The 11,260-nt window shown below is 38.3% G+C and overlaps 2 protein-coding genes across 2 annotated transcripts; one reads left to right on the plus strand and one right to left on the minus strand.

Moving 5' to 3' along the window:
- Positions 1 to 628: 628 nt before the first annotated feature.
- LOC103454176 (uncharacterized protein At5g39865-like) lies at positions 629 to 1,936 on the plus strand. The gene has a single exon (XM_008393766.4). It carries the CDS (start codon positions 866 to 868, stop codon positions 1,736 to 1,738), a length of 873 nt encoding a protein of 290 aa, XP_008391988.3. The 5' UTR covers positions 629 to 865; the 3' UTR covers positions 1,739 to 1,936.
- A 4,720-nt stretch (positions 1,937 to 6,656) lies between these two features.
- Positions 6,657 to 11,009, minus strand: LOC103454177 (uncharacterized). Its single transcript, XM_008393767.4, has 4 exons — positions 10,183 to 11,009; positions 9,383 to 9,526; positions 8,556 to 9,242; positions 6,657 to 8,061 (listed from the first exon to the last, which is right to left on the minus strand). Exons 1-4 carry the CDS (start codon positions 10,552 to 10,554, stop codon positions 6,952 to 6,954), a joined length of 2,313 nt encoding a protein of 770 aa, XP_008391989.3. The 5' UTR covers positions 10,555 to 11,009; the 3' UTR covers positions 6,657 to 6,951.
- Between the last annotated feature and the right edge of the window lie 251 nt (positions 11,010 to 11,260).

Genomic DNA, 11,260 nt, shown 5'->3' on the forward strand with positions numbered 1-11,260 from the left:
CCGGAATTATTTCTTGTCCTGTGTCACACGACCAATTAATTTACTCTTGTGATTACTCGCGATTATTTGTTGTAGTGACATCCGTTCTCTATTTAGTTAGAGGAAATCTTGAATTCAATCTCATACACGAAAGATGTGGGTTAAAACCAAAATAAAAAGGTTGCTCAGGGTATGTTTATTTTAGACAAGTTATGAAAGAGAATTTTGTGGGATTTATGTATGGTTATTTAGGTACAAGATAAACCCTCATCGGTCATCTTGAGTTGTTTAAGTATGACAAACCTAATTTCAACATAGGATCCACTTTTTTTTATTTTTTTATTTCTTGAGTTAGTAAACCCAAGATATATTAGGAAATGAATATCCGACATATCCGTTCCTCCTAAATAAATTAGAACGAAGAGTGACCTACATAAAAGATGAGGACAACACCAAGGTGGCATTGTCCATAACCCATCACCTCTTGCCATGTGGAAAGTTAAAATTCATAACATGGTACTATTGACCCGAAAAACTATGTCCTTTCATCAATGAGTATTTGAGTCCTTTACTCTTCAAATTAGGTGGTGGAATTAATCACAATTACACCACTTAATAAATCATGAATTATATTTGGTGAAGGGTCAATTAGCACTAATAGAGGGAGGGAGAGGGGATGCCCCAGCCTCCCACCGAAAACTCTAGAAAGCATCCCAACACTTTTTAACTTTTTGAATTGTCACTTTGGAGCAACTGGAAACCAAAAGGAAAAATGTCATCAACTATGGACATTCAATCTCCTGACCAGTCCTTTTCACCCCAAAACACTCTTCCTTTTATCGTCTCCCACCCACTCTTTGTGATCATCTCAATGTGATCATATCACATGCCATTCCATGAACCAAAACAAAAGTCAGAGATGAAGGGAATGAGAGGAAAGTTTCTCAAGAAACTGAAGTCCATCCCAACAATTGGCACTTTGAAACATGGCCTGCTCTTTCAGCTCAACCCGGCGGAAAAGTTCTCCAATCCGAACCATCAAACACCGTCTCTGCTCGTTCTTAGACACGAAGATGGCCAGAGGAAGAACAATCTCTCAGCGGAGCATGTAGTTAAGGAATACAAAGATGAAGATATGGGATTGGGTTTTAATGTTGTCTATAAGGAGAATGTTACACCACCCTCAATGGAAACCAAAGAAACAGGTGTGGAGGATGACATTTTTCATGATGCAGAGGATGATGATGAGGATGTTGAACTTCCGTCTTTGTTAGATTTCGAAGAGAAGTGTCCGCCAGGAGGAGGCGATTCTGTCATTCTATATTCAACAAGCATGACAGGCGTTAGGAAAACATTCGAGGACTGCAAGGCAATCCGGTTTTTACTGGAAAGTTTCAAAGTATCAGTGTATGAAAGGGACGTTTCGATGCACATGGAATTCAGGGAAGAGTTGTGGACGTTATTTGGCGGTAGAGTGATCCCTCCGAGTCTTTTCATCAAGGGAAGGCACATTGGTGGAGCTGAAGAAGTTATAAGACTTCATGAGCAAGGCAAGCTGAAGAAGCTCTTAGAAGGAATCCCAATCAACCTGTCTAGCTCCCCATGCACCGGCTGTGCCAACGTGCGCTTCATTGTGTGCGTCAATTGCAATGGCAGTCGCAAAGTTTTCACGGATGGTGATCATGAACACGACGAGTTGTGCGTTAGATGTCCGGAGTGCAACGAAAATGGTTTGACTAAGTGCTCCATCTGCTGCTGAAAACTAAACTAGTGTTTCCTGTTTTCTTGTTATAACTTTTCTGAGTTGTAAGACGCTTAGTGTTTGTGATGCCTTAGCTTGTCCGAAGTACGAAGAACTAACAATTTGATGCTGTAGAATTTCAGTTGTAGGGATCTGATATGTATAGTAGATTGTAATATTTATAATGTTCTTTTCGTAAGGAAGTTTTCATTTCCATTCGTTTTGGTTTCAAAGCCAAAACAACTGCAAAACAGCATTTTTTAAGAGAAAGAAGATACATTAGAACGAGTACAACCGGAGCCAAGTTTGTCAAATAAAAAATCAGGGTACGCTGCTGGCGGTGGCGACCTATCACCAAATATGAGTATTCTCGGCCTAAATTAGCAACAGCATAAAAATGTCGTACCCAGTGCACAAGGCTCCCGCTTTATGCAGGGTCTGGAAGAGGTGAATGTCGGCTAGCCTTACCCCCATTTATGGAGAGGCTGCTCCCAATAAATTAGCAACAGCATCTGCAAGAAAATTTGCCTCTCTAAAAATATAGCTTCAAGAAATATGGATAAAAGAGGTAAAAATATAGCTTCAAGAAATATGGATAAAAGAGGAAGCGATCCACCGAATGTCTTCAATAATATCCTTCAGACGCCAAGGAACACCGCATCTGTGTTAGATAAAACATCATGCTTGAACTAGATTTAGACTCATTTAGTTTGGATTATGTCATAATAGTATAGGGTTTAGGAATTGATTATGCTGAATTGTGGTGAGGTTGCAAGTAGATATGAAAGTTGTAATTGTGGTCGGATACAAATTCTCCAATGATGGGCTATGGAAGAACATGCACATGGCTCTTCCTAAACTTTGGATAAAAAGTCATTGATTGGTATTAAAAAGTTTATGTTTATATACTAAATGTATGCTGTGGGGCTCATAATAATGAACATTCAGGCCAGCAACTTTATATTAAAGGGATAAAGCATATAATTTTTTTTTTTATAAACATAATGAATATTTACACTAAGAGTTAAAAATTTGGACTAAGTCATAATAATTTAGTGTCAAACTCGTCATTCTGAGGAGTTAAACCTGAAATCTTTCACTTATAAGGGAAGAAGAATGTAGTAGCGGCTTTAAGTTTCATAACTTTTAGTCTCAATTCTTTTGTATTTTGATGGGCAAGAGGAGAGAAAAGATACCAATCAAATAAAGAGCATCTCCAATGGCGAGATGTAAATTTAAGATGCAAAAATTATATTTACATTCCATTCTACATTTTTGGAAGTAGATGGGAGATCTGCTCCAATGAGAGAGGTGTAAATTTGAGATTCTATTTAATTTTCTCTCTTTGATTGGCATGACCCACTACCAAAAGATGTAAAAAAAATATGTATATATATTTAAGTTTTAATTTACATTATTTGGCGAAGATGTAGATTTTACATTTTTCATTGGAGATGCCCTAACATATTTTGCACCCCTACAAGAAGGCCAAGTCCATTTGGTTCGTGGTATGGAACATTCATCCCCAAGGGGAGGAGGGTCTCATCACATTTTTAACAATGTGCCTACACATTGACATTGGGTATGGTTAAAGCAGATCGGGACACTTGTCGTTCATACTGCTTTTGTTAAAACTTGGCTAAGTTTGGCTAGCCCGATACCTTTCGACCATGTTTTGGCATGACGAGCTTCATTGAATTTTAGCCTAATTTTCGGATGGAGATGATTTTTGTACAAATCAATACATATTTTGGCCCTTTAGCCCTTTAGACTTGAGCCCTCCTCAATGAAAATAGTCTAAACACACCCCTATTTCCTTACGAATAAAGTTAATTTGTAGCATAATACATACAATTAATTCTTTTAAAAAACATATTGGCTTCTAGAATGCATAGATATCTTTTTTATATACCGCATTTAATAATAACAAATTGCGCAAAGTAGCTAAATGCGAAATTAAATTATGTTACTAATTAGAAAAAACCGTAATATAGTTTTAAACTTTTATGCATAACCACTTTTCACCAAAACAGCTTGCACCGCTGATTTGTTTCATTTTCCAATTTTGCTTTTAGAATAAGGTCGTTGAGTCATATATATCTATTCCTATATATACTTTCATAGTGTGGTTTAAAGCAATAGAACCTGCTTAGAAACAGAGAGATATTGAAATAATAGCATATCAACCATGACCAGGAAAGAGGTGAAGCTTGCCTGGATAGTGAATGATAAAGTTCGAAAATCTACCTTCCAAAAGCGAAAGGAAGACTTGTTTAAGAAAATGAATGAGCTCACAATCTTGTTTGCTATTCACGAGCTAACTGTGTGGCCATCACGCCAAGTTGTGTAAAAACTGGTCTACCAAATGATGAAGCCCACTTTGAAGCCCATAGATCGGTCCCAATTGAGAAAATATTAAAAGCTTTGTATTAAAAGTTTGTCTTTTTTCGTTTTGCAGTGGCGGAAATGCTTGTGCACTTTGGTGCGAGTTCGATTTCTATTAATTTTCCTCTTATATAACATTAACAATTTAACCCACTATTACTATCAGTTGTCAGAAGAAAAAACTTAGTAAGTGAAAAATCCTCCTTTTTTTTTTTCATAGACTGTGTTGATGCACAAAACCGGAGATCTTGGAACAACGTAAATCCGACCGTGAATCTGCAAGTAATGTAAATAACACAAGATGTATCGTGGTTCACCCCAAGGTTTGGGCTACGTCCACACTGATTGTGTATTTATTTGAGAGAGAGAGAGCTCTGTGAATGAGAGCTTGAAGAGGGAGTGAGGAGCTTTAGGCATTGGCCTCAGAAATGGCCCTCCCCTAATTGTGAGGGTGAGGGGTCCTTTTATAGAATAAGGACTCCTCACTTATTACATATTTACCCTTTCCTTTACCACATAATTACATTTAAGTCCCTCGAGTATTTATACGAGGTCTAAATACGAGGCCCTAAATATGGTATAAACAGACTGAAATATAAAAATATGGCTCAACCATATCCTTTATGTTGATGGCCCTTCTAACATTTTGTCAATTGTTCCATTCAAGCTGTTGTATTTGTGTTGTAAATACAATTACTTCAACGGATGTGCTATCCACATACCCCATTTTACTTCTCACACACCCTTGATAATTTCTGTCCGTTGATCTTCTTCAATTCATCTAATCCAACGGCCGAAAATTAAAAAAATGTATGAGAAGTAAAATGGAGTTTGTAGATATCACATCCCTTACTTCAACAAGGCCTTTGTCTTGGCACTTCTGTTTGTTTACTTCTTCAAGCCGGAAGTTGACCATCACATGGTAATTATCAAAAGAAACAAATCGAAATTTGACTTGAAAATGCAAAGGAACCGGCCAAAAAAATACTGTAGCTTAATATAAGTAGTCACGTGTTATAATATGAATGACGAGATATTTGTACTTTAGAATATAGTATCAACAAACGTCTATTTAGATTATGCTACATACATTGCCTAAAAGATATCAGAAATAAGTTGATTTTGACTTATCTAAGTTAGTTAGAGCAGTGTGCTTCCTCTTTCTGCATCAAAAATTAAATCCATCTCCGTCGTAATTTAAACAAATGTACTATAAAATCTCACTTATATTAAAACAAAAATTGAAATAGAATAGTGAAGTAGTTTGTGGTAGTCATTTTTGTAGATTAGGCCAAATAAGGATTATAAATGTGAAATTTAATGGTTATAGAAAATCATTGAACATTTTGTTTATATTATGTGTTATCACACTGTCAATTTGAATCACGCATTCATACTTGAAAAGAAATCCAACGGATTATATTTTTATCAAATCAAACCACATTCATTTCACTTAATTCAATCACAAACTCATTCTTCATCTGATAACATCACAAACGAACTCACAAGTTCGAATTCACTCTCCCATTAGATTAGATGACGTTTCAGCCAAGCTTTGAGTGACATGTACGTGGGGCAAGTTGAACCAAACAACATGGAACAATGACAGAAACTTGTACCAACAATCCATAGTTTCTCAAAGTGCACTACAGAGGGCCAAAATAACAAACACCCCACACGCCTTTGATTGGATGATGCAAAAACCTAACCCTAACCCTAACAAATATGTCATATTATTTTAGGTATAGTAGTGCCCTAGTGGTGGAAACCAATTTCAGACCACAACTTTTCCTCCAAGATAGCGTGCATGTTTTTTGAAAGCATCTTTTTCATGTCCTCCAACACCAAAACTTGAAAGCTTCATCATCCATCTTTTATATATATATATATATATATATATATTTTCTTTTTTTTGGGGGGGGGGGGGGGGGGAAGATTTCCCATGCATCTTTACAGCTAATGAGATGCATCAAATTTGGGAATGGAATATCTGGTTTTACCACAAACATAGAGAATGGAATATCTAGGCATCAATAAAATATGGAGAAAATTGCACTACAGTCAGTGTTGTTTATTAGGATTTTCACTTTCATCCATGTTATATTTATTTTTTTGTTACATTTGAGTCGGTGTAAGTTTGTTGTATTTTCAATTTAGATCAAGGCTTTCTAGTAACCAAGACCACTTCTGGCTACATTTGACATAACTTATGAGCAGTCCCAAACAAACCATGTTTTATCTTTCCATTCATATTTGTGCACATCTTTTAATTTCAAAAACCAAAATTGGAGAAATTTTGCCTTATTTGATAGGATAGACCAAGGGAGCCAACAGAACGAAACTATAAGGACGAAACTGAAAATCGAAGTAAACTACAGGGACTATTAGTGCAATTCAATCCTGGAAGAAAACTCTCAGAAATCACATGGGAAATTGAAATCACAAAGAAAGCAGCTGCAGAACAAAATAGTTGGATTTTCACTACATCAAACTGCAGAAGTCAAAAGCCAATGCAAAAAGGAAATATGAAATGTGCCAAAAGATTTCGATATCGGTAAGAAGCCAGAGCTGAGTCAACTGAAAGTGAAATTACAATTTACAGGGTCATGTTACAGAATTACTCACTTCCCAGTGAGATTCAAAACAGTGGAAACTTACACTTCCATTTTCCAGCCTAACTTAGAAGAGACACACAGCTTTTACCTCTCCCACGACCCTCAAAACGCTTAAGTGGTTTCCTATCGGTTAATCCAGTTCCCATTAAGAACACTCAGTTGAAAGAAAAAAAGATAATACAAGCGAAAATACAGTTAGGGTAATCACACTTCCTACCATTTACGTTTCTCCTATGCCGCAACCTCTGTTGTTGAAAGTTGGGGACTTTGTGAAGCGTCTGCGGCCATTTCTGCTGCTGGAGTAGCCGGCAGCAGTTTTAGTAACTGGGTGTAGTGGAACTCAATCTGTAACCGGTGATGGAGAGGTGTGGACGACATTAGTCCTTTCTTGAGATCCGCCTGCAACTCCCTTATTGGAATCGCAGCCAAAAAGCTCTTTATATACTCTTTGCAGGACTCCTTCCCTTGACACACCACCTCCTCTGCCTCCTTCGGCTCCTCTGGCTTGGTTATCTCTGCCTCTGCTGTAGATTCATCCTCCTTTGCACTGACCTGCTGGTTCCTGGATTCTCCTGCTTCTGCTGCCACAATTTGCTGATCACTGGTTTTCGGTTTATCATCAGATGATTGTGCAATATTTTTCATTTTGTAAATTGTCGTGTTGCTGTCAAATTTTAAGATGTAGGCCTGGTTGCAGCCTTCATAGAGCCTCTCCCCTAATGTGTCGATGATGTAGTAAGCTTCAGCTTCAACCTTGAGAATGAAGAAATGGTCATTCCAGCTGACGATATAAATTTGAGGTTCGCCATTGCTAGCACATTCTGATCCAGCACGGCTAATCTCATCCCAAATGTTATCAAAGGACATTGCACCATGTAAAAAGTCAAATTGTCCCTCGTCCACAACCTCAGGATGGAAAAACCCAATGAACGATTTCCCCGGAACTACAGAAAGAGGACGTATTTTCGCTTGCAGGACCGTCTCAAGATCAAAGTGCTTGTCGGGGAATCGCTCCCTGTAGGTCTCATTTTCGCAGAGATTCCTCCACTCTAATGAGCCTTCCCGAATCAAACTATCAAACTGAGACTTTATGGGCATGAGCTCTTGGTTATTCTGAAACCAATCAGCAATCACTGCAACCAGAGCTGTACAAGCACTCTCACCCGCTGCTCGCTCACTACGCTGATCAATAGAAGCAGAAAAGATCTGGGTGTGAAGATTCATGTGTCCATCGCGGTTTGTCACTTCCTTGTGCTCCCAACTGCCGATGGCAAAATTATCATCCCCAAATTCAGACACTGACGACCGATTAGCAGATGAATCCTCCTCCGTCTTATTCCACTGCCAAATTGTATTGACTATAATCAGAACTTAAGCAACTAACTTTTATTTTTAAGAGATTCTGAGAGGAAATTAACTATTAGATGCTGAAAATGATAAACACGTCTAATACTTTAGCTATGTTCAGACACTTTTGATTGGATGTTGGTTTTTGTCTAGGTTCAACTACCTTAATTCGTTGTAAATTTCAGGACAAGTTGAGAGATTTGCACAAGAATTTTCACACAGAAAACCATTAAGAGAGATGTTTCCAAGGAATTTAGAATTCAAATTACAACTAAACCTGAGTCAATCAACAAACTTAGTAATCAAGCTTCAACTAATTAGCCATGTGGTGAGTAATTGACAGTACAACCTATCTAATCTTTCAAAACACCATATGAGATTTTTAGCTTTCAGTTTTTTATCCGCTACTGAAGAACAAAATGAGTATACCACAACACCAAGATCTTATTAAACCATGATAACGAGAAGATATAGAAGTGGATACTTACGCCGAGAGATAGAGATTCATCAGAGCTAAGCTGCCGACGATCAAAGTCAATGTCATCACCACCTTCTTCACCATAGGCCTTCTTTAACAAAGGTTCTCCTTTGGCCTTGGGAGATCGAATGAAGCTCAACTTTCTCTTCCTCCAAGATAGTAAGCCTCGTTTTGAACTTGCAGGCGGCTCAAACACTGGTGCAGTGGGCTCCTCAGTTTGTGAGCATTCAAGATCTGATTTGCGATTGCTGTAGTAAACCCAGTCCTCACCTTCACTATTGATTCTCATATTGGAGTAAATTGATCCCCCAGCATAATTTGCATGAGCCAGCGTGCCATAACTGAATGACTTCCTAACGCTGGAATCCTCTTTGACCTCTTCTGATTCACCTTCCTCGAATTCATCAAGCGAATCAGAGTCAAAAGGATAATTATAATCACCATCGTCACTCCTAGCAGAGCACTTGCCCTCACTACCGCCATCCTCCTCATGGCAGGGCTTTTTTGCTTTTCTGGCAGATACATACTCTGTGAAAATCTTTACTTTTCTAAGACCAGCTTTCAGAGCAGAAAGTTCATCTTTTTCTAGAGATACAGCTTCTGCTGACTGGGGAGGTGATTGAACAGGCAAAATTGATCTCTGCACTGGCTCTGTAATTTCTTGAGTAGTTCTCAGTTCCAATAAGCTGAGTGATATCTGAAAGTTTAGCATAACTTGATATCAGCAATTGTAGAACTTCAAAGAGTTAGGCAGCAGCAGAACCAAACTAATTCTACCGAGAAAGGACAACACGCGTGGAAGAAGAAAGAATTAGAAACTAATGGGGAGAAACATACACAAAGTTCAGCAGCAGAACCAGATGAGGCGAGGGGGATATGTAACTCAATCTCCTTCTGTTCAGCTTCCGAAACAAATTCAGCAAGGTTCACTGATGCCGTTCCAACAGCAGGAGCCTTACTTTTGGCACCTTGATTCAAACCCTGTATTATAATTGCACCTTAGTTCTCTACAAAATAGTAATCAAAGTTTACAAAAAATCACATCTGCTTTGGGCACCAAATCACGGAAAACCCATAACAAAATAACCAATTCTTAGTACAGAGGTGTTGAATTCAAACCAATCATGCAACCAAGTGAAAAACAGATTACAATTTGCAGCGATTTAAACCAACGAATCCGCAATTGAAGCGACTATTCATACACTTGTAAAACTTATGGGATGAAAAAAAACCCTTTGAGGATCAGGATCTCATTTCCAAATAACCCTTCCCCAACTCAATCAGTAAACTCTCAGTCGAGTGAAAGATCCTCCGGTCAATGCCCCTCCGAAAAAGTCCCATAGCCGAAAATTGACCAAATTAATTTCCAACCCTTCGATTATACACAAAGATTTATTTTTTTCAACCATGAACAAAAATTAAAAACAAATCATCCGTCCAAATCAAATGCAAGCAACTGTAATTACAAAAAAAAAAAAAAAAAAAAAAAAAAACTATCTCAACTTAAATTCACAAAACCATGTCTCTAATTTCAAGCTAATTTCACAATAAATTCTCTAAAATCACAAATTTAATTCATAATTTCAAATTAAAGAAAAAATATTTGAGAAAGATCGAAGCGAAAAATCGAAACTTACATTAAAGACAGTGAATACGATCTCCCAAGGGTGAAATACATTGTCCTTGTAAGCCGAGAGAGAGCAAACGCTGTGAAACTCCTCGTCCCAGGAAACGACGCCGTCTTCAGACGAAGCCACGACCTCTCTGGTAAAGTTCCTCTTGACGACGGCGCGCCGGAGAGAGCTCAAAGCCCCAACCTTGACCTTGGATCCCTTCCACCTAATCTCCGCCGACCACTTGTCCTCTTTTTCTTGGTCCTGTGGACCGGCCTCGCCTGCACCCTCGCTCACCAGATCCCAGCCCTCCAGCCTCCGCACTACCAGCCTCACCTCGTACTTCTTCGTCGTCAGAGGCGGCCACGGTCGCCACCTCATCATCTTCACCACCATTCTTTTGAATCAGTCCCTACCCACCGACCCACCAAGCCGGAAAAGAAAATTTGAGGAGAGCAACCCTTAATCTGAATTATAAAAAATAAAAAAATAAAAAAACTCTGGGGGCTGTTTGGTTCCCGGGAAAATAAATGTTTCAGATGGGTTCTTGGGTTTGCAGTGAAGGATTTTCCGAGAAACTTTGGGAGGAAGAACAGAGAGAGAGAGAGAGAGAGAGAGAGAGAGGAATATGCCGTTAATTTTGGTATGGAAATTTTAGAGAGAGAAAGTATAGCGAAGAGGGTTGAATGAGGAAAATTTTGTGCCTGTATTGCCAGTGTAGGAGAAAAGGTTGAGTTTGGTTGGGTCCTTTTTTTGTTTACTTGGGTTAAATATTTCACCTACGGTTACTAGTCGCACTCTACCCTAGAGTTTATACTCTCTACGCAGTACCGATAACCGGTAATTCCTATACCGTATAACGAACCTAATAACGTTAATTTTTTTTGTAGTTATTCACACACTAACTTTTACTTCTGACAAACCTCTCTCAATTTTTGGGATTCTATGAACGAAGACATGGTCTCTCTGGATCCCATTGAATTTCATTCGGAGGAAGAACCTTATAAAGATCGTATTGATTCTTATCAAAATATTATTCTCGATTTTCAGATCGAATAAATTAAAGAAGATCAATTGTCAAAATTAATAAGGATGTGTAGAA

This window comes from Malus domestica, chromosome 14 (genome assembly GCF_042453785.1).
Source record: "Malus domestica chromosome 14, GDT2T_hap1".
Taxonomy (NCBI): Eukaryota; Viridiplantae; Streptophyta; class Magnoliopsida; order Rosales; family Rosaceae; genus Malus; species Malus domestica.

What these genes read in the sequence shown, in the direction of transcription:
- LOC103454176 (XM_008393766.4), top strand. Translation starts at nt 866, where the DNA reads ATGCCATTCCATGAACCAAAACAAAAGTCAGAGATGAAGGGAATGAGA.
- LOC103454177 (XM_008393767.4), bottom strand. Translation starts at nt 10,554, where the DNA reads ATGGTGGTGAAGATGATGAGGTGGCGACCGTGGCCGCCTCTGACGACG. An exon ending in GTTCTGCTGCTGAACTTTGT is followed by an intron (nt 9,243 to 9,382) that starts GTATGTTTCTCC and finishes CTAAACTTTCAG; the next exon opens with ATATCACTCAGCTTATTGGA. An exon ending in ATGAATCTCTATCTCTCGGC is followed by an intron (nt 8,062 to 8,555) that starts GTAAGTATCCAC and finishes ACAATTTGGCAG; the next exon opens with TGGAATAAGACGGAGGAGGA.